This window comes from Carcharodon carcharias, chromosome 31 (genome assembly GCF_017639515.1).
Source record: "Carcharodon carcharias isolate sCarCar2 chromosome 31, sCarCar2.pri, whole genome shotgun sequence".
In the NCBI taxonomy this organism is placed as follows: domain Eukaryota; kingdom Metazoa; phylum Chordata; class Chondrichthyes; order Lamniformes; family Lamnidae; genus Carcharodon; species Carcharodon carcharias.
In genome coordinates, this window is record NC_054497.1 from 5334450 (window position 1) to 5361687 (window position 27238).

The window sequence follows — 27238 nt, forward strand, 5'->3', positions numbered from 1 at the left end:
GCACTGTGACTGTGGCAGAAATCTAACTGGATGGATTCAGACAAGGGGCAGAATTTTACACCCCCGTTTAGGCAGGGACAGGGCCGTTATAAACCCCATTGACGACAGCAGGAACATAAAATCCCACTGTCGTAAAATTCTGCCCACGGAATCTGGGAAAAGATGAGAGGATATTGGAAACGGAAAGGGATTTGGCGAGGGAAGGGAGGTGGTGCAGTTGTTTGCAAGGACATTGGGGTTGAAGGTTGGTGTTTTGAGGAGAGGGGCGATAACAGCAGATTTGAAGGCTGGGAGGACAATATTCGAAGAGAGGGAACTATTAACAATATCAGATAACAATGGAAGCACAAAAGGCAGTGGGTGGTCAGTGGGTCCCCTCTAAGCTGTGTGGCCACAAGAGCATGCAGACTGAGCGCGTCAGCCCCTCGAAGTTACCATGTGTGCGCGGCCACACAAAAAGATTTAAAAGGAGGTGTGCACTTAAACAAATTGCCTCCGTGCTCCCAACATAATTCAGGTGGCATGTTGGTCTGCACGGGAATGGGGTCAACGGAGCAGGACACGGGTCTCATGGACAAGATGAGCTCGGAGAGGGCATGACAGTGAGAGGGTGAGAAAATGGAGAAAGGACGAGGGCAGGGGAGAGCTTTAGAGAAAGGTTGGCTTGTTGGGCTAATGGACGGAGCATTTGCGACCCTGTTCAGATTCCCAATAACAAACTCCTATCCATTTCCCCACTTCCCTTCCTTGGGATATAGTTTCTCAGGCCGCAAGAACTGTCAATTTCCTTTGGAACAGAGGAGACTGAGGAGGGATTTAATTCGAGTGTGTAAGATTATGAGGGGCCTAGATAGGGATAAGGAAGGGCATATTCCTCTTAGCAGAAAGCTAAGGAACTAGGGATGTATAGATTTAAAGCAATTTAGCACGTGGATTAGAGGAGAGTGGAGGAAAATATTTTCACCTAGAGGGTGGGGGGGGAGGGGCTCTGAAACTCACTGTCTGAAAGGGTGGTAAAGGCAAAAACCCACATTGCATTTAAAGAACACTTGGATATGCATTTGAGGGGCCATAATCTACAGAGCTAGGGACCAAGAGCTGGAAAGGGATTAAGGTGGATAGCCAGCATAGAAACAATGGGCTGAATGGTCTCCTGTACCATATATGTTCCAAGTTTCAGTAATTTACCCAAGTGACTAGTCTTCATGGGTGAACTGAGTGAACAACAAAGGGCTATTTAACCATGTTTGGCGTCATAATCGTGGCCAAATTTGTCCCTGTCCATTGTCCACATGCATGTAATTTCTGGAAGGGATTTCTCGTCAACAGTTACAAGCAGGAGCTTTTCCATAACTCAGGATTTCTGCGGCAAATTTTTACACATCAATTCTTACCTGTCCCAGAACGGCCCTTATTTGTTTAAACTGAGTGATACTCACGCTCAACCTGTGATTTCCAAACCTGCTCCTTTAATCCTTTTCACAACTTCGTTGCCGTACTTCTCTAGTTGGCCAGAGGGCGTCACAATTACTGCACAGTGCAACATAGCAATCTCCCTTCACCATCAGGGGGTGCCACCCTATCACTGTTGGCTCCATGCCTGCTCTTCAGAAAAGGATTTGGTGCTTTTTCAAATGCATTAATAGCTCTCCAGACACTAATTGCAAACAAATTGTCTTGCAGCACAGAGACTACAAGTAAACATGCTTTTGTATTAAAGCAGTGCATCAGGCAGCAGGTGTGTGGTCCTCGCAACAGCCAGTTCTGCTTTCCTTTCACACAGTATACTTTATTCATAAAATTAATCAAAGTACATTACATAACAGTTCAATTTTGACATTGCATAAGGTGCAATACTGTTTAATTTCTTCAACACAGTACACTGTGCCCTGAGACGTCTCACTACAATTACAATTACATAGATAAAAACAAAAAAATTGCGGATGCTGGAAATCCAAAACAAAAACAGAATTACCTGGAAAAACTCAACAGGTCTGGCAGCATCGGCTGTCTCCGCCGATGCTGACAGACCTATTGAGTTTTTCCAATATTTCTGGTTTTGACTTACAATTACAGGTTGTATTTACAATATACATTTACATTTCATGTCAAGCATTCTCTGGGTGCATACAGCCTGAGGGTTCCAGCCCCTCACTGTACTGTGGCCAAAAGGCCTTAGACAGTAAAATTTCTTCCTGGTGCCTTTGTGGGGGCTGACCCAAGCTTTAGAGCGTCCGTAAGCACGTAGAGTCCTGGACCTTGGAAAGTACCAGTCTGCAACGCTTGGTTGTGGACAACTCTTGCACTGCAAGACCACGAGCAGACCAAAAACTCTCTTTCACCAGTTGATGGTCCTCCTGTGGCAGTTGATGTTTATCTTGGTGTGTCTCCCTGATCACAGAGCCCTGCGTCACAGAGCTGCTCAGGATGAATCTCGACAAAAAAACAAACACTGCATCTCTCTCCAGACCTTCTTTGCAAAGGAACTTTCCAGAAAGAGATGGAGGGTCTAATTTGAAGCTGTATGACCAACAGAGAATTCCTAGAGTTTGCATTTAGCCCAACTGGATTGGACAGCTTTTATGCTATCTTGCATTTAACTTTATCTCACTCTATCACAATATTCCTTTCTCCCTCACACACTAGCTTGGATTCTATTAAAACAAGGGACCTGGGTGTCCTTGTTCTTAAGTCACTGAATGCTAGTGTGCAGGTGCAGCAAGCAATGAGAAAGGCAGATGGTATGTTGGCCTATATTGCAAGAGGATTTGAGTACAGGAGTCTTGCTGCAGTTGTGTACCAGCTAGATAGCTGCTTCTTAATGTATCCCATGGCAGGATTATGAATTGCTGTTGTCATTCAGTAGTACAGAAAAAAAGAGACATTTTGTCGAAGCTTTTCGTCTTGCACTCATCAGGATAATTCACAAGAATACCAGTGTCAGGGAAAACAAATGTATACAAATGTATGAGAAGAGAGGCTGATTCATCTCAGTCCTAAATGGCCTTCTTGTTATTCTGTGTCCCTTGGTTCTAGAGCTGCAGCCAGGGGAAACATCCTTCCTCCATCTACCTTGTCGAGCCCTGTAAGAATTTTATAGGCTTCAATGAGATCACCTCTCATTCTTCGAGACTCTACAGAATACAGGGCCAGTTTCCTCAATCTCTCCTCATAGGACCAGTCTGGTGGATCTTCGTTGCACTACCGCTATGAAAAGTAAATTGTTCTATAGAAAAGGAGACCCAAACTGTACACGATGCTCCAGGTGTAGTCTCACCAAGGCTCTATACAATTGCAGCAAGAGTCCTGTACTCAAATCCTCTTGCAATAAAGGCCAACATACCATTTGCCTTTCTCATTGCTGGCTGCACCTGCACACTAGCATTCAGTGACTTAAGAACAAGGATACCCAGGTCCCTTGTTTTAATAGAATCCAAGCCAGCTGATGAAGTCAAAACCAAGACACAGAGCTGTTCTTTACTGAGAGAGCTTATTGACTTTGTTTAATCTTCTAGCTCTCCCCATAGCCAGTGTCCCAGCTGCCCCCTAGTTATACTCATCTAATTAAGACTATTAAACAACGGAGCAAATTAACTATTGTACAGCCCCTTAAAAGGACACTCTAACAAAAGTCAAAAACTTTAATGGAAACTTATCAAATTAAATTAAAATAATGTTCTCAGGGCAGGCAATACATGTCCCCTATTTATATTTATATGTGCTCAAAGTATTTAATTGAACAATGCCTGTGTACCCTAACAATACAATTAACATACTATTAACATCTTTGGACACCAACATTGCCCAACCTCTCACCATTTAAGAAATACTCTGCATTTCTGGTTTCCCTACCAAACTTCATGGGCAGAATTTTGCTGTCGGCAAGCTGGGGGTGGGGCCTACTTGCCAACACGTAAAATGACACAGGATGACCTCGAGCAGAACCCCTGATGTCACTCTGCCCCATTTACATTTTCAGGAAGGCGGGGGCGCAGCTAAATCAACTGCGGGCCCACCGACCTGTCAATAGCCACTTGAGGCCATTGACAGGATCAATTAACCAATTAAAGGACCTGCCCGTCCAACCTTAAGGTTGGCAGATCGGCCAGGAGCTCCAGCGGGAATTAGAAAAAACATGAAACCTCATTCAGCGGCGGGATGAGGATTCATGTAGGGTTTTAAAAATTGTTATAAAGTTGTTCTGTAAATTATGAACATGTCCCATCTCATGTGACATTGTCACATGAGGGGACATGTAAGGGAATTTTTTTTTTCAATTTTTAATATTTTTAAAAGTCCAGGCGATCTCCCTGATGCTGCACTTAGCCTCAGGGAGATGTGTGCTCTTTCATGCGCATGTGCAAAAGAGCGCACTGTTGATTTCAGGGACTCTCCTCGCTCGCACAGGGAGTGTATTGCGCTTCCTGGTGGACGTCACGCTGGGCGGGATTTAGTTGACCCGCCCACATAAAATGGCAGTGTGGCCCGCTTCTCCGGCAGCAATCGGCTCCGCGCCTGCCAGAGATTGGGTCGGGCCTGCCCAATAGGCAGAAAACTCTGCCCCACATGTTTCCACATTATATTCCATCTGCCACGTTCTTGCACACTCACTTAGTTTGAACTCATCTACCATATCTCTTGCCCTTGTTGTAGTGAAACGAGCACCAGATTCACATAGCCTCTGTCCCTGGTATAATCCTAGAGAATCCTGTCTGCACATTCTCCGTGCCCTTGACATTCTTCCAATTGTAAGGTGCCAAAAACTGGACACAGTAGTTGAACTGTAGCCTAACCATATATTTAACATTAACTCTTCCATATAGAACCTGCATCATCTCTTTTATTAGTTTGAAGTGGTGTTATCCAGGAAAATAAGTTGAAGTTATTAAAGCAAGCTGTGAATTTGCACAGGGTTAAACACTAAGGACACACAATCAGAGAGTTAAATTATAGGATGGGTCTGCAGAGATCAGTACCTGGTGTGATATGCAGTACACTTTGTCAGTCTAACATTGCATTTGAAAGGTAGTAGTTACTGACAATGCAGCACTCCTGCACTACTGCATTGGGAGCATCAGCCTGCATTTTATGTTCAAAACCCTGGCAGAAGGATTTGAACCCATGATCTTCATTCTCTAGAAATGAAAGTGGTACTCACTGAGCTAAGCTGCTCTCTACTGGTTGCAATGGGCCATGAGAATAGATGACAGATAAAAATTGGGGAAATGAGGGCTTGTTCCCCCCCTCACCTTGCTCCAAGACCCTGTCATCCTCCTGGAATGCGAGGGTTCTCCAGTGAGGAGAGTTTGAGTAAGATGGGCCTATGCTCTCTATAGTTTAGAGATGATCTCATTGAGACATATAAAATTCTTAGAGGGGCTAGACTGGTTAGGTGATGAAAGGCTGTTTTCCCTGGCTGGAGATTCTAGAGTTAGGGGTCATAATCTCAGGATAAAGGGTCAGCTATTTAAGACTGAGATGAGGAGACATTTCTTCACTCAGAGGGCAATGAATCTTTCGAATTCTCTACCCCAGAGAGCTCAGTTGTTGTATATGCAGGAATGAGACTGGTAGAATCAGTTTCGGATCCAAAGGGACTTTGGGTAGGAGGATTTGGCAGGAGAGTGCAGTTGAGGTAAAAGATCAGCTACGATCTGATTGAACGTTGGAGGAGGCTTGGGGGACTGGATGGGGAGGGGAGGCTGTTCTGTAAAAGACTCTGCTGCAGCTGTTGCTGCTTGTAGCTACTCCTACCAGGAGATCTGCTGTCAGGCTCTGCCACACTTGTCTCCTCACACATCCACTGTAGCTCGTCTGCAATCACTCTGTGATGCCCATTATCCAACTACCCCTAGATCGAACCCTCTTTCTGCTGCCTTCCACTTTGTCCTCTAGCAGAGATCTCTGTAGCTTTCCAACTCTGATCAAATACCCATTTGACATTTTATTTTCTGGATGTTGCTTTTTAGAGTTTGTTTTGCTCTTGCAACTTCAAGCCCCTCCCTATTTGTCTTACGGTCCGTCCATGGAATCTTCAGCATTCGTCTCAGCATCCACATTTCAAAGACCCTCTATTTCCTGCCAGGGATCTTTATTTATGGTCCAGCTTTCTGAGGTAGGCAGGAAAGTGTTGACGTTATCTGAACAGGAGGAAAGTGCAGAGTTACTGGAGAGGGAGAGGAAATGGAATGAGCCGAGTTCCAGTGGGAGAGTGGCAGACACAATGGGCCAAATGGCCTCCTCCTGTGCTATAACAATTCTGCGATTCTGTGAAGTGGACAGAACGTAGCATCTTATGAGTTTTTCCCTTGTTACAAGCTTGAGTTTTCTTGTTGTTTACACATCCTTTATCTTCACAAAATTACTTCTGGCTATCTTTGCCCCACTTCTAACTTCAGCACCTCACCTACCATCTTCTGTCATCATTTGTCCTTAATACATAAGCATATCCACTCGTTCCAGTGTGACACCATCCACTTCAATCTTCGTTCTAGTTTGGTCTGATGTATTCCTTCTGAGTTCCATTGTTTTTGTCTTTTTGGTTCATGCCCCATCCAAATTCTAAACTCTAAGTAGCTACCAAAATAAACACCACTATCCTCAGACTGTTGCCCCAGGCAGTGTCTGTAAAGGTATTTATTCAAAGGTACAGGTCAGAGACACCCCTTGGTTAGATAACACAAGATAAGAGCTTGTTAAAGACAGCTTTGTGTGCTCAGCGATTTTTTAAGTAGCACCTGTCTGCCCATACATTATAGGGTCTATTGTGACAGGTGCCTTTGTACATCTCAAGCTGCCACAAGTAAAACCAGGTTAACGACTGCTGGGGGAAACCGGATTGTACAAGCGAAGAGAGAGAGCTGGCTCGCAAACACTCGAATCCACCTCGGGAGACCCAAGATCCTCTCACGTGAAGCATCCGTGACTGTTTACACCCCGACTTTCTGCGCACTGCCAGATTATCGCATGGGTCTGCAAGACTCGTGCCTGAGGTCCCCAACTGAATATATTCCCCGCCTGCTAACAAAATGCACCATAAATATGTACAGCCGCTGGATCAGTTTAATTCATAATTGTGATTTGATTTGCTGCGTGAGGCTGAACCAGACTATACCCACCATTGGTGTCCTATTTAACCTTGAGATGACCTACCAACCCTATGTGCTTGTCATCACCAAAGCCACCCACTTGCACCTCCGTAACATTGCTCTTCTATACCTCATCTGCTTCTCAAACCCATCCCCATGCTTACCTCTAAACTTGACTACTCCAGTGCTTTCCTGACCCACTCCCATGTTCTGGAAACTTCAACTCATCCAAAGCTCATCCACAGCCTAACTCACATGAAGTCCCATTCACCAATCACACCTGTGCTCACTGACCAACATTGGCTCCCAGTCCAACTATGGCTTGATTTTAATATTCTCCTCCTTATGTTCAAATCTTTCTCCCATGTCCTCAACCCTCCTTATCTCTGTAATATTCTGATAGCAACAGCGTGATATTTATATTGTGCCTTTAACATGGTAAAATGTCCATCCCTCTCCCTGGCAACCATCTGAAGCTGAGCCAGTTTGGTTGAAACCTTGGTGTGTTATCTGACCCTGAGATGAGCTTCCAACCACACCTCCATGCCTTCACTAAGTCGACTCATTTCCTAGCGTTACCCAACTCTGCCCCTGCCTCAACTCATCTGCTGCTGAAACCCTCATCCGTGTCTTCGTTACCTCCAGTGGCAGCCTTCTGTCTCAGAGGACGATGCTTTCCACCGTGTTGGTCAACTCTGTGTGGCCTCTAGACTTGACTATTCCAATGCATTCTTGACTGGTCTCCCATCTTCCAATCTCATAAACTTGAGCTTGACCAAAACCCTGCTGTCTTTATCCTTAAATTGCTGCTCACCCATCACCCCTGCGCTCAGTGATTATACATTAGCTTCTGGCTGAACAAAGCCTCAATTTTAGGATTCTCATCTTTGTTTTCAAATCTCTCCATGGCCTCACCCGCTATCCCTCTAATCCTCTCTGGCTCTACAACCCTGAAATGCTGCACTCCTACAATTCTGGCCTCTTGTGCATCCCCGATTTTAATCGCTCCACTCTTGGTGGCTGCACCTTCAGAGGCCTAGGCCCTAGACTCTAGAATTCCCTCCCTAGATCTCTCCACCTCTCCTCTTTAAAAGTTTCTTTTTGACCAGCTTTTTGATCACCTGTCCAAACAGCTCATTTTGTATATTGGTGACAACTTTTGACAATGCTCTTGTGAAGTGCCTTGAGATATTTACTACAATCAAAGATGACAAATAAATGCAAGTTATTGTTCTTTACTGCAAAATTGGATTTTCGCCAGGAATGTGTTCCCATACACAGGATATGGGATGTCAGATTGACCCAATGACTGATCATCCCTTCATTTTCTTTGGGCTTATTTTTGTTTTTAAATGTTGACCCATTTTACCTGCAGCTGTGTGTGTGTGATTGTGTGATTGTGTGTGATTGTTTGTGTGATTGTGTGTGATTGTTTGTGTGTGTGATTGTGTGTGTGTGATTGCGTGTGTGTGATTGTGTGATTGTGTGTGTGATTGTGTGTGATTGTTTGTGTGTGTGATTGTGTGTGTGTGATTGCGTGTGTGTGATTGTGTGTGATTGTTTGTGTGTATGATTGTGTGTGATTGTATGTGTGTGTGATTGTGTGTGTGTGTATGTGATTGTGTGTGTGTTTGATTGTATGTGTGTGATTGTGTGTGTGTGTGTGTGTGACTGTATGTGTGTGATTGTGTGTGTGTGTGTGTGTGTGTTTGATTGTATGTGTGTGTGATTGTGTGTGTGATTGTATGTGTGTGTGTTTGATTGTGTGTGTATTTGATTGTGTGTTTGATTGTATGTGTGTGTGATGGTATGTGTGTGTGTTTGATTGTGTGTGTGTTTGATTGTGTGTGTGATTGTGTATGTATGTGATTGTGTGTACAACTATATACGTGTATAGGTATTTGTGCATTTATGTATGTGTTTCTGAATGTATGGGGAGGATGAATATCTGCAGTCCATGTGGTGTAGGTACACCCACAGTGCTGTTAGAAAAGGAGTTTCAAAATCCTGGAGTTCCCTTCCTAACAGCAATGTGGGTGTACCTACACCACGTGGACTGCAGCCATTCAAGAAGGCAGCTCACCACCACCTTCTCAAGGGCAACTAGGGATGGGCAATAAATGCTGGCCCAGCCAGTGAAGCCCACATCTTGTGAATGAATTAAAAAAAAATCTGGTGGCATTTGGAAAATGACCAAAACCGTGTGTGTGTGTGTGTGTGTGTGTGTGTTAGAGAGAGAGTCTGTGTGTATCTGTGTGTTTGCGTGTGTGTGTGTGTTTTTGTGTGTATTGGGAGGATGAGTACATCTGGAAAACTGCCAAACCGTGTGTGTTTGTGCATGTGTGTGTGTGTGTGTGTGTGTGTGTGTGTGTGTGTATCTGTTTCTGCCTGCGTGGGGAGGGTGAATATCTGGTAACATTTGGAAACCACCAAACCGTGTGATTCTGTGTGTGTGATTGTGTGTGTTTGTGTGTGATTGTATGATTGTGTGTGTGTGTGTGATTGTATGATTGTGTGTGTGTGTGTGTGTGATTGTATGATTGTGTGTGTGTGTGTGATTGTATGATTGTGTGTGTGTGTGTGTGATTGTATGATTGTGTGTGTGTGTGTGTGTGTGTGTTTGTGTGTGTCTGTTTCTATGTGTGGGGAGGGTGAATATCTGGTGGTATTTGGAAACTACCAAACTGTGTGTGTGTGTGTGTCTGTGTGGGTGGGTGTGTGTGTCTGTGTGGGTGTGTGTGTCTGTGTGGGTGTGTGTGTGTGTGTGTTTCTATGTGTCTGTGTTTGTGGGTGTGTGTGTCTGTGTGGGTGTGTGTGTCTGTGTGGGTGTGTGTGTTTCTATGTGTCTGTGTTTGTGGGTGTGTGTGTCTGTGTGGGTGTGTGTGTCTGTGTGGGTGTGTGTGCTTCTATGTGTCTGTGTTTGTGGGTGTGTGTGTCTGTGTGGGTGTGTGTGTTTCTATGTGTCTGTGTTTGTGTGTGTGTGTGTGTGTGTATCTGTTTCTTTGTGTGTGGGGAGGGTGAATATCTGGTGGCAGTTGGAAAACTACCAAACTGTGTGGCCAGGATTTTACATTGGTTGGGTGGGCTCAGCGGGAGTGGATGGGTGGGGGCAATCGCTGAGCCAACTGCTGCCCATGATCGGCTCGGCACCGCAATTTCATGCACGTGGGCCAATTAAGGCCCACCCAGCCTGGATCACGCTACCTGTGCGGGTGGGGGGAGGAGGGGGAGTCGGGTCCAACGCTCTTTCGCGCAAAAGTGCGTTTGAATTTCCCTGAGGCAGGGAGGTTGAGGCGCTTTCTTAAATAAAATATTAAAATCATTAAACATTTAATGAAACCTTGTCCCCTCATGTGACTGTGTCACCTGAGAAGGGGCATGTTTTTATTTCCAAAATAACGTTCTTATATAATCAGCATTAGCTTTGGGAAACCTCACCCCCCCGCTCATGGATGAGGTTTCCTAAAAAAATGTAAAGGCCTCTTGGCCATTTCACCCACCCTGCCCACCGTTAGGTTGGACGGGCAGCGTAAATTTGGAGTTAATTAATACGTAAATGGCTGTGATAGGCCTTTCGATTATCGGCGGGCGCGCAGCCGACTCTGGCACCTGCCCGCCAAATGAAGTATCGCGAGACAGCGCGATGATATCAGGACACACGTCTGACATCATCGCGCGTCATTTTACGTTCCGGTGTGTGGGGCCCACCCCCTCACACAGCAAATGTAAAATTCTGCCATGTGTGTGTGTGTGTGTGTGTGTGTGTGACTCCCTCTGTGTCTCTCTTTCTCTCTAGTTTCTCTCTCTCCTTCTGTTTCCCATTCTGTCTGTCTATGTGTACGTGTCTCTCTCTGCTTCTGTGTGCCGTATCTCTATTGTTAGAAATTAATGACATGCCCAGTATATATATATAACCATATAGTAATATAAATGGAATGGGTAGAGGATTAGGTTAGTGCTGTCAATTTTGTTTTATTGAAAAGCGCTTAAGTTTCCTTTTCCAGACACCACTAGTAGAATGGTTATTCTTAGCTGATGAAAGCTAACCCAGAAAAGGAAGCAGAGTTGTGTAAATGCATAAATGAATAGATAACCAAGCCACATTAGGTGTTTCAGTTAACCGTATCTAATTCAGAATCTTGCTGAAATGTGAGCTAATTCGTATGTGGAAGTCAAGTGGAAGTTACTTTAGTGAATCCCCACCCCCCACCCCCCCCCCGGTTCAATAGTCTGATAAGGAGTTAGAGCAGTTAGTCCAGAGCTGGCTTTACAAACAACCCTGAGCATGAACTGATAACAGGCAAATATGGACAATGAGGCCCCTGACTGAAAGTAGGTTTGAAGGCACTGGATGGCATTCAAAGGATTTATGAATTTGATAATGGAAATCAGCGCAGAATAAGGAGATAAGGAAAGCAGTCCTGAGCTTGCTGTAAGAACATGGCTGGTTAAGAACAGAAATTATGAGTAAAGGATGTAGAAATCCATTAAGTGGAAGATAACATAAGGGTGGGCTCATCGTCATGGTTTAAACAAAGAACTTAAGATGCCATTGGGCACTTGTAGTAAAGGGGAGCTTTCACAGGACTGTTAAGTCAGATCCATCCCTGTGGAAATTTATAAAGAAAAGAGGTTTGGAAAATTCCATTACAGTAGGCGGTGGACAGGAACTCCCGACGGTGAATCCATGCTGACCTCAGTCTGACACTTTTGGATTATTCCTGAAGACTTCAAGAAGAAGCAAGAAATACTGGCATTTATATAGCACTTTTCATGGCCATTGGATATCTCAAAGTGCTTCCCAATGATGTACTTGTTGAAGTGTAGTCACTGCTGTAATGTAGGAAACACAATTTGTGCACAGCAAGCTCCCAGGAACTACAATATGATAATGACCAGATAATCTGTTTTTTGTGATGTTGATTGAGGGATAGATATTGGCCTGGACAATAAGGAGAACTTCCCTGCTCCTCTTCAAAATAGTGTCACAATCCATGTGAGAGGGGAGCATGGCCTCAGTTTAATGTTTCACCTGGAAGACAGCACCTCCAACTCCCTCAGCTCTGCACCTGGAGTGTCTGCTTTGATTTTTGTGCTCAAGTCCTGGAGTGGAACTTGAACCCCAAACTTTGTAACTTACCCACTGAGCCACAGCTGACACGCAAAGAACTAAGAAGCAAGAAGAAAAGAGCTGTTTACGTGTGCCAGCTGCCCAGCCATTTTTGCTGTATAACTAAGTATGTTATATCCTGTCTGATACTTTGATTAACCTCAACATATTCACCATATTGGTTGCAGTCAGTCCTGATTGATTGATAACAACAATTCTGCTTAATTGAAAAATAATGCTTTGTCCCTTTCTGTGTCTCTGTCTTGTTTCTCTATTTCTATGTCTCTGCCTGTGTATGTATGTGTCTTTGTCCCTCTCTGTGTACGTATGTATGTCTCTCTTTCAGTCTTTATCTTCCTCTCCATTTGTCTGTCTCTCTGTGTGCCTCTGTGTTTCTGCCTGTGTCTCTATATCTCCTGTGCATGTGTACATGTGTTCTTTCTCTCCCTCCCTCTTTGTGTCTATCTCCCTCACTGTATCTCCATCTTTCTCTGTGTGTTTGTGTGTGTGTGTGTGTGTGTGTGTCTCCCTTTCTGTGTCTGTGTGTCTGTTTCTATGTACGTATCTTTGATTCTCTCTCTTCATCTCTCCCTGACTCTGTCTTTCTCTGCCTGTGTGTGTCTTTCACTCTCTCCCCATGCTTGTGTGTGTGTCCCTCTCTGTTGCTGTATGTGTGTTTCTGTGGTTATTTCTGTTAGTCTCTATTTCCCTCTCAGTGTCTCTCTGTCAAAGAGAATTGGGTACGCTCATGCAAGGAACTCAGAATGCTAGCGTGCAGGTACAGCAAGCAATTAGGAAGGCACTGCAAGGGGATTCAAGTAAAGGAATAAAGAAGTCTTGCTAAAATTGTACAGGGTTTTGGTGAAACCACACCTGGAGTAGTGTGTGCACTTTTGGTCTCTATATTTAAGGAAAGATATACTTGTTTCGGAGGCATTGAAGACAGCAAAAGTACATTAGATTGATCCCTGGGATGAGGGTGTTGTCCTATGATGAGGGGATGAGTAAATTGGGTTTATATTCTCTGGAGTTTAGAAGAATGAGAGACGATCTCATTGAAACGTGAGATTCTGAAGGGGCTTGACCGGGTAGACACTGAGAGATTGTTTCCCCTGGCTGGGGAATCAAGAGCACGGGACACAGTCTCAAGAGGTTGATTAGTTAGGACTGAGATGAGGAGAAATTTCTTCACTCAAAGGGTTGTGAATCTTTGGGATTCTCTACCCTAGAAGCTGTGGATGCTCAATCGTTGAATACATTTAAGGCTGGAATAGACAGATTTTAGGTATCTCAGGGAATCAGGGGATATGGCCCATGGGCAGGGAAATGGAGTTAAAGCCCAAGATCAGCTATGTTGGTATTGAATGGTGGAGCAGACTCAATGATCCATGGTCTACTCTTGCTCTTATTGTGTCCTATCTGTGTATGTGTTTCTCTTTATGTGTGTCTCTCTCTCCATGTCTGTGTGTCACCCTTTCTGTGTCTCTGTCCTTGTGTGTCTCTCTCCCTCTGTGTCTTTCTTTATGTGTGTATTTCCCTCTCTCTGTTTCTGTCTCCCTCTCTTCATCTATATCTGTCTGTGTCTCTCTGTCTTTCTCCTTTATTTCTCTGTCTCTCCCTGTGTGTCTCTCTACCTCTCTGTGTGTATGTGTCTGATTATGTGTGCGTCCTTCCCTCTATATGTGCCTGTGCGCCTCTCTTTGTGTATCTCTGTCTCCCCCTGTGCTTCTCTCCCTGTTTCTGTATGTCACTTTGTGTCTCTCTCTCCCTTTTCTTTCGTGTGTCTCTGCATCTCTCTGAATTTCTCCTGTATTTTTCTCTGTCTCTCTTCCTGTGTCTCCCTTTTGAGTCTCCGCCTGAGTGCGTGTGTGTGTCTTGTCTCACTCCTTGTGTGTGTGTGTGTCTCTCTCTCCCTCTCTATGTCTATGTGCGTGCCTCGCTATCTCTCCCGCCCCTGCAGCATTTACATACAAAACACAGCCCCATCGTCAGTGGTAACGTCAGACTTTGCTTTTTGATTGGAATCCCGCTGTGTTTTTCACTCACTCCTGCTCAGTTTGCACGAGTACACAAGTGGGGGGAAACACTGACTCCTTTAACTCTGGGCTGTGCCAGATGCAGCAAAGATTCCTGGAATGGGAGTGAAGGAATTTTCAATTTGCTGATGCAAAAAGCGAACCTCCAAATATTGTCAAAGGTTTTCGATTCTTTGAAGAGTTCTGAATTGGAGGAAAACAACCTGGCCTTTTTTTTTTTGACGCACTAACAAGTGTTGAAGATTTATTCTGGGGAGGGGTATTTTTTGGGGGGGTTTTTTTGTTACAATGTCTCACTTGTCCAGTTTGACTGTGGAAGAGTCTGAAGGGAAAATGCAGCCCAGATACCTGAACAAGGCGGTGTGTAAGAGTTTGTTTGGAGCGGTGGATCACGATGAACTGAGGAGAGATCTGAAAAAGCAACTCAAAGAAATCAAGAAGTCCCACTGCCAGAGGTGGAACTTTGATTTCGAGAACCACAACCCCCTGACCGGCAACTACATCTGGGAAGCTTTCGACACGCGGGACCTGCCCAGCTTTTACCGGAATCCCTCTCCATCCCTCCCCGTCACCCCCGACACTAGGTGCGACCTAGAGGCCACCAGGAGGCTTGAGAGCAGTGGGAAGGCGAAGACAAACGGCGCAAACAACCGGAAAAACCGAGCCAAAGCCCCCAGGAACAGAAAGCGGGAAATCCCAGCCCCCATCACAGGTAGATTGTGAAATCAGCTTTAAAGAGAGAGAGAGAGAGAGAAATTGCAGCAGTTCAGCATGAGTAATGTTTGTTGACAATAGTTTCTGAAGAGTCCCAGTCTGTAAAATTCCTTGGAATTGTAGTGTGTTGGGTCAGTGTCTAAAGTGTTCCCCGATTTGTATCTGTTTGGAGGTGGGGAGGGGGGGAGGTTTTGTTCTTAAAAAGTCTGCTAAGTTTTTGTAAAACAAAAGGGTATTTTTTTTGTTTGGCCCAGTGAATTTACAGTTTGTCTCAAAAATGTTTCTTTTTATTCTTGTCCACAATGGATCTTCTGTAGTTTGGAAACAAAAAAAAAACCCACTTTTTTTTTCTTCTGCCCGGAGAATTTGTAGTCTGTTAGAAAATGTTTTGCTAGGAGAGTCTGCGGTTTGTGAGAAGTTAAAGAGTTTTGTTTTGATCAGTGGAGTTGGAAGTTGTGGGGTGTGACTCCTTCACTGTGCTGGCTCACGCTAGCTCTCAAATGTTTTGTTTTGCTTATTTTTTTAAAGTTCCGGGCTCTTTAAAACTTTAAAACACATAAAAAATGTGTGTGTGCGTGTGTACAGATTTGCCCGAACTATCTCTCCCTTTCTGCTGTCTCTGCCCCAGACTTCTTTCCAAAGCGCAAGAGGATAGTCGGTTCCAAGCAGTTGATTCCCAGGATCAGGACGCCAAGGAAAAGGATTCGGTAAAATATACAGGGATGAGCTGGGAAGTGAGTGGAGAGAAAGAGAGAGAGAGAGAAGAGGTGAGTCTGAAATTTAAATAAACTGAAATTGTCGAGCGTTGGGGAGTGCTGAACCCGGATCAATTTGTGATCAGATTACACGGACCATTGCTCCTATTTAAATACTTCAGACGAAATTCATCCCTTTCAAACTCAACGTGACACCCCTTTCTGAAACTCAAAATTTCCCCAGGGGAAAAACTGTTTTGATTTGACTTTATTCACTTAAATAAACAGGTTTGCAAGGTTCAATTATCTCCATCAATAACAGTTTTGCGGCAAAGATTTTATGGATAAGAGCAACTCAATGAATTGCTTCTTTCAGTCTCTCATGGTTGAAGCTGAATTGTCCCTTTTTTAAAGTGTTAAGTTTCTGGGTGTTTGGAGTATGTTGCAGCATGTTTCTCCCTGTGCAGCTAAATCTTCATTCTGGCTGTTGGCGAGTTGTCCCCTTATGTCTCCTGTTATGTAATATCCCGCCTACCCCACAATTCATCCAGTTATCACCCCTCACTTCCTCTCCCTGGAACTTGCTACCCAGATTTGTGGAAAATGGCAGGAATAATCAGCCTGTTTCCGGAAAGAGGTGGGAGCAAGAGGGAAGGGACTGTGAGTGAGGGGAGGGTGGGTGGGGGGGGGGGGGAGATTTTTATGGAATTCAGCCAGTTTGGGTGGTGAAGGGAGCAGTGGAGTGCGGTGTGGAATCTTCAGTTTCAAGTTATTGAGTTGCCCAGACTCTTAAGGGCCTGTTTTCTCCATGATTTTAAATTTAGCATAACTTTCTCATTATTCCCAGGAGCAGTACTCCGATTTGTGCACACATGCTTTGTGGTTGACACTTTAACACTGTGGATGTTGGCATGGTGGTAATGCCATTGGGCTAGTAATCCAGCAACCCAGGATAATGCTCTGGGGGCATGGGTTCCAATCTCACTAGGGTAGATAAATAATATTAGTCTCAGTAATGACCATGAAACTACCTTGATTGTTAAAAAAGACCCATTTGGCTCACTAATGTCCTGGTCTGGTCTACATGTGACTCCCAGTGCACAGCTATGTGCTTGACTCTTAACTGTCCTCTGAAATATCCAGTTCAAGGGCAATTAAGGTTGGGTAGCAAATGTTTGCTAGTAACACCCACATCCCATGAATGAATAAAGATTTGGGAGGAATTTTACGGTTGGGGTGGGGTGGGGTGGGGTCTGGAAAACGCGGTGAGCCGTTCAAAAGTCTATTGACTTCGTGGGACCAGAAAATCCTGCCAGTGAGAGGGGCTGCAAAATTCTCTCCAGTATTTCCTATTGGCTTTAGTCTGCCTGTTTTAAAATGGCTTCACTCAAAACAGTGTTTGGCAATTATATTATTCCGGAAATTTGTCTTGGTTAAATTGCTCAAAGTGTGTCTCACCTGAGAGCAGTTCTTAATTTGAGAAGTTTCAGTGAGGGCTCCCAGGTATCTGGGAGCTGACCTCTTGTGCTTTGGTCAATCCACCAATACTTCTATTCCTGGGATGAGAGAGGGTGGGCCACCATCAATCGGAATCAGCTGGTATTCCTGCTTCTGGTTACTATCCAATGACCTCTCCACCAACCTTAGCCTCCCGCCTCCCACTGAAATGTGTGTTTGCACCACTTGTGCTGAAGGAATGGGAACGAGCATAGAATTGTTCCAACTTTCGCCAATATATTTTAAACGTGGGATGTGATTCACCCTCACCACCAACTGCACCACCCCCCCCACCCCCAATTTCCACTCCACAGCTCCATGTCCTGCACTTGATCCTTGATTTAACCCCTTAACACATCCCAGCTCTTTGTACAGGCGTAGACATGGGACTGATGAGAACACAAACGTGGTGATGTTCTGCCCCCATGGTTGAACAGTGTGCCAGTAGTCAACTCTCCAAGCTTAGGCACGCCGCCTGCTGGAAAGAGGTATGGGTGGGGGTGTAAGGTGGGATCTGCACCCCAGCAAGGAGGGGAGGTACATTTACAAAAACAATTTAAAATAAAGAACATCTTTTCATGACATTGCTGTTCTCCTGTCATCTAGAGTTTAGCTCTATTACTTTCTCATGATAAAACAGCTTCTTAAATTCAAAACACAAATTCACTTTCTGTCACAAGTATTAGTGAAAATGATTTAATTTTCCTGGGGGTGGCATATATATATGTGTATATATATATATATATATATATATGTATATATATATACGTCCTTCAATGGTTTCTGCCCAAATCATTGCTTGTTCCCCTCTCACTCATTGGTGAGGCAGTTACGAATGCAACTTGTCATTGATCTGCTGCTCTCTGATCTGGTAGGGGTGTTGGGGTGGCTGAATGGTCAGCCATATTAAAATGTGGTAGCAAGGCTGCCTGTAAACCTCCAGAGCTACCTTGATTGAGTGATGACTCCTCCCAGGGTCCAGGACTTTGGGCCCTGCAACTTGCACTCAAACTGCAACTTGAAAGTTGTGATGGGAATTTTTCTTTTTGATCTGTATTTGACCGCTGATGCTACCCAAGGGGTGGCACATATGACAGCTGTGTGAATATTTGTTCTAGTCCCAGCATTGTAATTATAGCTTGTCCCCCTGAAGGTGGGCTGTGCTTAGAGAAAGTTGTGTAACATCAGGGTGAATTACATCAGGGTGAATTACATCACGGTGAATTACATCAGGGTGAATTACTAGTGGTTACAGAGTCGGGGTGGCAATGGGATCAGTTTTGGATGATGGTTTAAGAACTTCACCTTGCATTTAGTGACAAAATATCCCAAGGCTTTTCACAACAATGTAATTCAGCCACAAATTTGACACCAGTGAAAGAAATATCAGGACAGGTGACTGAAAACTCTAGTCAAAAAGCTAAATTTTAAGCAGCGTCTTAAAGGAGGTGAAGGCTGGTGGGGGGAAGGTTTAGGGAGGGAATTCCAGAGCTTAGGGCCTGGAAGGTTGCAGGTATTGTTACTAATAGTGGGGTGAAGCAAATTAGGGATGAGCTGGAGGTCATGATTGGAGGAGCAAAGATAGGTCAGAAGGTTGTAGGGCTGGAGGAGGTTACGGAGGTGAATTGAGGTTTGAAAATGAGAACGAGCATTCCACAAGAAGTGTTAGCACAATGTCAGTATTGGCTTATATGATTTCCTCATTGGTGTGTTGCTCACTAGACACTTGGACAACCAACATTTAGGCTTGGAAATAACATTGTTCCATTTGCCTCTTTCAGATACTTTTCGCATTGGGTATTTCAATAAACTCATGGCCTTGAGACACCTTCTACCAAGATCAAAGTTAATCAGATCCTGAACATGATAACACCTGAATGGAGTCTCCATGAGCAAAGGACAGCTTCAAACCGCATGCATTGGGAATCGATAAGGCTTCTGGATTGTGGAAACCTGAAGCACTGTCATTCCAACTAGATTTTCCATGGATGCAGAACCTTTCAGGACACACTCTGCACACTCGAAAGCACAGGGCACAGAAAAATCCCTCACTGTATTCACACTGAACACTCTCAAGGTCATTAACAGCTGAATCTGTTGCCTTTGCACGATTGGGAGTTAGAAAGCTAGCTTGCTGTCTCATCATGAGTCAGGGCGAAACTATTGTGAATATCTATACTCCAAGGTGGCTGGTGTGGGGCACAGGGGGGAGTGGACAAATTCTGCAGCATGGCATGCACCTTGCACAGTTAACACTAAGGCAGTGCCACCCTGCATCTAACCTGGTGCTGTACTTGACCCGAGAATCCTGAGCTGCAGTTCTACTGCAGGTAGTGTTTGCAGAGTTTCTGTGCAATATGTGTCGGCAGACCAACTTGAGTGTGAGTGGCACTGAGCTGGAATGCTGTGGGTGGGAACTTCTGCACAAACTGCATTCTAACCCTCTGTCTGTATCCTAGCATTAGAGAGGTTCTATGTCACAGTAAACAAAAAAAGCTCACTGGCGCTGGCAGTACCTGAGACATGGAGCTTTGTAATGGACTGGAGTTATATTGCAGCCACAATGAGCTGCAAGTGGCACGAGTCAGCCTGCTGGGAGGCGGGGTTGGGTGGTGGTGGGGTGTGTCCAGTAGTCCTTGCCTTCAGTCCACTCAGATATCTGACAAAATTGGTTAAGCAAATTGGTTCTTCATGTTCATACAAAGCTACATCTCATCAGCCCTTGAGCCTTTGATATGGACACTGGAGGTCTGATATTGGCACTGCCTGTCACTGACGTTCACCACCTTGGTGAGGAGATACACCAATAGAATATAGCTCTGAGGTCCAGCACTGGGACATTTCAAAGAGACCCCAGCGCTGGCTCAGCAGGGACTGTGACAATGTGAAAAAGCCCCTTAAGGTTCCATGTGACCCATGGGAACAAGGGAAAACAGATCTTGTAAACTGCATGTGTCCAAAAATAATTAACCCTATGATGTACAAACTTACATATGAACAAACGAATCAGGAGCAGGAGTAGGCCACTAGGCCCCTTGAGCCTGCTTCACTGTTCAATAAGATCATGGCTGATCTGATTATAACCTCAACTCTACATTCCTGCTCACTCCTGATAACCTTTCACCCCCTTGCTTATCAAGAATCTATCTACCTCTGCCTTAAAAATATTCAAAGACTTTGCTTTCACCATCTTTTGAGGAAGAGAGTTCCAAAGATTCACGACCCTCTGAGAGAAAAAATTTCTCCTCATCTCTGTCTTAAATGGGTGACCCTTTATTTCTAAACAGTGACCCCTAGTTCTAGATTCTCCCACAAGAGGAAACATCCTCTCCACATCCACTCTATCAAGACCCCTCAGGATCTTGTATGTTTCAATCAAGCCACCTTTTCCTATTCTAAACTCCAACAGATACAAGCCCAGCCAGTCCAACCTTTCATCATTAGACAACCTGCTCATCCCTCTGGAACACCAGAACTCAGCAAAAGTCAAACTCAACAATAGGGATCTTTGTACAAACTTCTGTAAAATAGGGGAAAAAATGACTTTATAAGTTATATTATTGTGTGTAAAGTTGCATACATTTCATTTAAAAATGATTGTAACTGATGTTGCAGAACGTTTAGAGAAGTTGTGTATAATTTAGATTCATTTTTGTTTGCATGTGAATTCTTAGGATAATGGAACGCTGACCCTGTGCAAAATCATTTTAGCAGTTGCCATCTTGATGGGATTGTAATTAAATAAAACAAATTAATTTTTTAAACTTGGTGCAAGTTGTCAGTGGCTGCTTCCTTCATTTTGTAAAACTTTCCTCTCCCAATTTACCAGCAAGAAAGATGTGTAGACATTAGAGAGTGTGCGGAAAAGATTCACAAGAATGGTTCGAGGGACGAGGGATTTAAGTTACACGGATAGATTGGAGAAGCTGGGGCTGTTCTCCTCTGTGTTCTCCAATGGTTCAGGAGATTTGATAGAGGAGTTCAAAATCATTAGATGGCGGAAGGATGGAGAACCAGAGGACACCAGTTTAAGGTGAATGGCAAAAGGATCAACAGTAGCATGAGAAGAAACCTTTTTACGCAGCGAGAGGGTAGGATTTGAAATCCGCTGCCTGAGTGCTGACCTCTACCTCACGGAGGCTGAGCGTCAACTCACAGACACTTCCTCCTACCTCTCCCTGGACCATGACCCCACCACTGAACATCAAGCCATTGTTTCCAGGACTGTCACTGACCTCATCTCCTCTGGAGATCTTCCTCCCACAGCTTCCAACCTGATAGTCGCCCAACCTCGGACGGCCCGCTTCTACCTCCTACCCAAAATCCACAAACAGGACTGTCCCAGCAGACCGATCGTGTCAGCCTGTTCGCCCCACGGAACTCATTTCTCGTTATCTTGACTCCCTTCTCTCTCCCCTTTGTCCAGTCCCTTTCCACCTACATCTGTGATTCCTCTGACACTTTACGCCACATCAACAATTTACAGTTCCCTGGCCCCAACCGCTTCCTCTTCACCATGGACGTCCAATCCCTCTACACCTCCATCCCCCATCAGGATGGTCTGAGGGCTCTCAGCTTCTTCCTCGAACAGAGGCCCGAACAATCCCCATCCACCACTACTCTCCTCCGTCTGGCTGAACTTTTTCTCACAGTGAACAATTTCTCCTTTAACTCCTCTCATTTCCTCCAAATAAAAGGTGTGGCTATGGGTACCCGCATGGGCTCCAGCTATGCCTGTCTCTTTATGGGGTATGTGGAACATTCCTTGTTCCAGTCCTACTTTGGCCCCCTCCCACAACTCTTTCTCTGGTACATCGATGATTACTTCGGTGCTGCTTCATGCTCTCGTCGGGACCTGGAAAAATTTATTAATTTTGCTTCCAATCTCCACCCCTCCATCATTTTCACATGGTCCATCTCTGACACTTCCCTTCTCTTCCTTGACCTCTCTGTCTCAATTTCTGGTGTTAGACTGTCCACCAATATCCATTACAAGCCTACCGACTCCCACAGCTACCTCGACCACAGCTCCTCACACCCCACTTCCTGTAAGGACTCCATCCCATTCTCTCAGTTCCTTCGCCTCCATCGCATCTGTTCTGATGATGCTACCTTCAAAAACAGTTCCTCTGACATGTCCTCCTTCTTCCTTAACCGAGGTTTTCCACCCACAATAGTTGACAGGGCCCTCAACCATGTCCGGCCCATCTCCCACGCATCCGCCCTCACGCCTTCTCCTCCCTCCAAGAAACATGATAGGGTCCCCCTTGTCCTCACTTATCACCCCACCAGCCTCCGCATTCAAAGGATCATCCTCCGCCATTTCCGCCAACTCCAGCACGATGCCACCACCAAACACGTCTTCCCTTCACCCCCCTGGCGGCATTCCGTAGGGATTGTTCCCTCTGTGACACCCTGGTCCACTCCTCCATCACCCCCTACTCCTCAACCTCCACCTATGGCACCTCCCCATGCAAATGCAAAATATGCAACACCTGCCCCTTCACTTCCTCTCTCCTCACCGTCCAAGGGCCCAAACACTCCTTTCAAGTGAAGCAGCATTTCACTTGCATTTCCCCCAACTTAGTCTACTGCATTCGTTACTCCCAATGTGGTTTCCTCTACATTGGAGAGACCAAACGCAGACTGGGTGACCGCTTTGCAGACACCTGCGGTCTGTCCGCAAACATTACCCAGACCTCCCTGTCGCTTGCCATTTCAACACTCCACCCTGCTCTCTTGCCCACATGTCTGTCCTTGGCCTGCTGCATTGTTCCAGTGAAGCCCAACGCAAACTGGAGGAACAACACCTCATCTCCCTACTAGGCACTTTACAGCCTTCCAGACTGAATATTGAATTCAACAACTTTAGATCTTGAACTCCCTCCTCTATCCCCACCCCCTTTCCGTTTCTTCCCCATCCCTTTTGTTTTTTCTAATAATTTATATAGATTTTTCTTTTCCCAACTATTGCCATTATTTTTAAATGTATTCCACCCTCTGTTTATTTCACCCCACCCCCCTAGAGCTACCTTGCTTGTCCTGCTCTCCACTCTTAATTAGCACATTCCTTAGATAATATCACCACCTTCAACACCTCTTTCTTCTTTTGTCTGTGACATCTTTTGGTTATCTCCTCCTATTACTGCTTGCTTGTCCCAACAACCCTCACGCCCCTTCTCCCCCCTCCCCCACCTCAACCCTTTAAACCAGCTTATATTTCACCCCCTTCCTATTTTTACTTAGTTCTGTTGAAGGGTCATGAGGACTCGAAACGTCAACTTTGCTCTTCTCCACTGATGCTGGAGTTTTTCCAGGTATTTCTGTTTCTGTTTTGCCTGAGTAGTGGAGTCTGATTCAAATGTGGCTTTCAAAATGGAATTGGTTAATTTTCTGGAGAGAAAGCATTTGATGGGGAAAAGATGGGGGATAGGTGAATTGCTCTTTTATTCATTCCTGGGATGTGGGCATCACTGGCTAGGCCAGCATTTATTGCCCATCCCTAATTGCCCTTGAGAAGGTGGTGGTGAGCTGCCTTCTTGAGCCACTGCAGTCCCTGTGGTGTAGGTACACCCACAGCGCTGTTAGGGAGGGAGTTCCAGGTATTTGACCCAGTGACAGTGAAGGAATGGCGATATATTTCCAAGTCAGGATGGTGAGTGGCTTGGAGGGGAACTTCCAGGTGGTGGTGTTCCCATGTGTCTGTTGCCTTTATCCTTCCAGATGGTAGCGGTCATGAGTTTGGAAGGTGCTGTCTCAGAAGCCTTGGTGAGTTTCTGCAGCGCATCTTGTAGATGGTACACACACTGCTGCCATTGTGCATTGGTGGAGGGAGTGAATGTTTGTGGATGTGGTGCCAATCAAGTGGGCTGCTTTGTCCTGGATGGTGTCAAGCTTCTTGAGTGTTGTTGGAGCTGCACTCATCCAGGCAAGTGGACAATATTCCATCACACTCCTGACTTGTGCCTGTAGATGGTGGGCAGGGTTTGGGGATTCAGGAGGTGAGTTACTCACTGCAGGATTCCCAGCCTCTGACCTGCTCCTCTAGCCATATTTATATGGCTAGTCCAGTTCAGTTTCTGGTCGATGGTAACCCCCAGGATGTTGATAGTAGGGATTCAGTGATGATAATGTCATTGGATGTCAAGGGGCGATGGTTAGATTCTCTCTTGCTGAAATTGGTCAATGCCTGGCACTTGTGTGGCACAAATGTTACTTGCCACTTGTCAGTCCAAGCCTATATTTTGCCCAGGTCTTCCTGTTGCACATGGACTGCTTTAGTATCTGAGGAGTCACGAATGGTGCTGAACATTGTTCAATCATCAACGAACATCCCCACTTATACTCTCAAAGACTCATAGATGTTTACAGCACAGGAGGAGGCCATTCAGCCCATCATAGCTGCACCGGTCAACAAAGATCTGACTACACTAATCTCATTTTCTGGCAGTTGGCCCATAGCCCTGGAGACTATGGCAATACAGGTGAATATCTCAATACTTCATAAATTTTATGAGAGTTTCTGACTCAACAACATTCCAGGCATTGAGTTCCAAACTCCCACCACCCTCTGGGTGAAAAAATTCTCCTCAACTCCCCTCTTAGCCTTTTACCTCTTACCTTAAATCTATGTCCCCTGGTTATTGACCGCTCTACTAATGGAAAAAAGTGCCTTCCTGTCCACCCTATCTATGCCCCTCATAATCTTATACACCTCTATCAGGTCCCATCTTAACCTTCGCTGCTTCAAGGAAAACAATCCCAGCCTATCCAATCTTTCCTCATAGCTCAGACCTTCCAGCCCAGGCAGCATCCTGGTAAATCTCCTCTGCACCCTCTCCAGTGCAATCACATCCTCCCTATAATGTGGTGACAAGAACTCCATGCAGTACTCCAGTTGTGGCCTAACCAGTGTTTTATATAGTCCCAGCATAACCTCCCTGCTCTTGTATTCTACGCCTCAGCTAATAAAAGCAAATATCCCATATGCGTTCTTAACCACCCTATCTACCTACCCTATCACCTTCAGGAACCCTTTCAGAGAAATGACACAAACACAATGGGCTGAATGGCCTCCCTCTGTGCTGTATCTGTTCTATGATGGTATGGCTAGCAGCAACCCTTGCCCATGTGTTCTTCCTTAATAGTGTAAGTTGAAACTATGCAGCTGCTTAATCATGTGGTATTCACCACTAGGAACAATCTTGTCCTCCAACCCCAGCCTAATCAAAACACAGGCTTACAGCCTCTTGTCACAGGATAGCAATTGGGAATCAAAATTCTCCCAGGAATTTTTGTTTTACAAACCATCGCTCGGTAGTGCAGAACCACGCTTTCGAAGCTTTACATTGACAATGTGTTTCATGTGGAAACCAATGAAAATGTGAGTGAGAACAGGGCCTAGAGGGGAACTCATGGCAACACCATCTATCTGGGCATACATGATGTAATTAAAGCTGAATTCAACTGCGCGAGTTGCTAAGTTCATAAATTTAATGAGTACGGATTTATTAGCGGCACGTCCACATCACCATGATATAGTGACACAGCGCAAATGTCTACGGCTTCCTTGAGCACTTTAGTGAATAGGTGTGCAATGTGGATCGAGCACATGGACACGGTATTGCCATTGATGTGCAGGTCACGTTTAGCCTTCGAGAAAGTGAAGTAATCCTTCACCGTGTAGGAGGAGAGCTGACTCAGAACTGGTTGTAGCAACTCACTCAACCATTGGGCCAATTCCTGTTGTGCAGAACCACTCATAGATAAGATAGTGTGTAATGGGACGTCATTTTTGTGTGACGTGGGCAGCCTGTACACATGTGGAAACAGTGAACCATGAGGACGTATCCTGTCATATACACCACAAGGCAGCTTGTTACTCTTCCACAAGTCTTATTAAACATTTTTGTAATTTGCATTCAAGCAGGGCTGTGAGATCATGCTTGGCGACAGGTCCAATGGAAACAGATATGGATCCGTCTTTAACAATGGTGTGCAATTTGTCAATACAGTCCTGCTTGTTAAGGATGACTTTGTCTGACATGCAAATATGTATGTCTAGGTTGGTCTCATCACAATATCGTGGCATTCTAGATGCATTGCCATTCTCTGAATCTGTATTTATTGAACTTAGCAACTTAGCCGCTTGCGCAGTTGAACCCAGCTTTAATGACACTATGTATGACCAAGTACCCCTCTAGAGACAGCTCTCGCTAACATTTTCAATGGTTTCCTTACCTTCTGCCCCTTGCATATTTCCGATACGTAGGTGACACTTTGCTATATTTGAATCTGCAGCTGCATGTAAGAATTTCTTTACACAACTTAATGTGCTCCTTCCCGCACTCAAATTCACCTTTGAAATGCAGCAGTCTAACAAACTCCCTCTCCTTGACATGCTATTTGAGAAATCCGCCAATGGATTCGTTATTTTTTTTTCAATAGTAAATCATACACTTTAATCTCCATTATTATACAACCGGTAATCAAGGGGACAAAGGCAGGTGATACATTATCTGCAGCACCTGAAATTTCAGCAGAAAGAAAAGAATGATTGTTTAGCATCTGATTCCCATTCCAATCGCCATGAAGGTTCCAAACGTGCCTCCACTCTGCATCATGGTCTTCCCAACACCACCCAGCCGCTCTCGGCCTCTCAGCCCCAGCCTGAGGCTGCCAACAAGTGCACCAGCTGCCATGCCAACTGCACAGCCCATCATGAAGCCCATTTTAACTCTGTCAAAGCAGCTGGGCTGGGACTGCCGGTACAGTCTCACTGTGACTGGCATCGCTGATGCACGTTAGGAGTGTCAGCGCCTCAGGCCACCTCCTTACTGTCTACTGCAAACCCACCTTCACTGTTCAATATACGTTTTGTTCCTACAGCTCCGAGCAGTTTTGTAAATAGGGCCCAAGCCATTTGCTCACCGTGCAAGCTTGCTGACGAAATAGGGCGCATCTAAGCCATCCTGTGGAATAATGGCGACCCTGATCAGATCATTGCTCTCTATGTATTGCGCATACTCACAAACTGGCCTAAGGCCGCCACTTTTGGACCTCTGAATTTCCCAGTCTACCTCAAATTACCCTGGAAGG

At 45.1% G+C, this 27238-nt stretch overlaps 2 protein-coding genes across 2 annotated transcripts; one reads left to right on the top strand and one right to left on the bottom strand.

Moving 5' to 3' along the window:
* The first annotated feature begins 14207 nt into the window (after positions 1 to 14207).
* On the top strand, positions 14208 to 20904 carry LOC121271525 (cyclin-dependent kinase inhibitor 1B-like). Its single transcript, XM_041177505.1, has 3 exons — positions 14208 to 14946; positions 15577 to 15715; positions 18922 to 20904. The coding sequence occupies exons 1-2, from the start codon at positions 14523 to 14525 to the stop codon at positions 15657 to 15659; spliced, it is 507 nt and encodes a 168-aa protein (XP_041033439.1). The 5' UTR covers positions 14208 to 14522; the 3' UTR covers positions 15660 to 15715; positions 18922 to 20904.
* Positions 20905 to 26700: 5796 nt separating this feature from the next.
* Positions 26701 to 26931, bottom strand: LOC121271786 (reactive oxygen species modulator 1-like). The gene has a single exon (XM_041178059.1). The coding sequence runs from the start codon at positions 26929 to 26931 to the stop codon at positions 26701 to 26703; it is 231 nt and encodes a 76-aa protein (XP_041033993.1).
* Between the last annotated feature and the right edge of the window lie 307 nt (positions 26932 to 27238).

Bases quoted from the DNA above. Each gene is read 5' to 3' on its own strand.
- LOC121271786 (XM_041178059.1), bottom strand. From the start codon at position 26,931: ATGCCAGTCACAGTGAGACTGTACCGGCAGTCCCAGCCCAGCTGCTTT.
- LOC121271525 (XM_041177505.1), top strand. From the start codon at position 14,523: ATGTCTCACTTGTCCAGTTTGACTGTGGAAGAGTCTGAAGGGAAAATG. The intron at 14,947-15,576 runs GTAGATTGTGAA...TCTCTGCCCCAG, and splicing joins AATCCCAGCCCCCATCACAG to ACTTCTTTCCAAAGCGCAAG.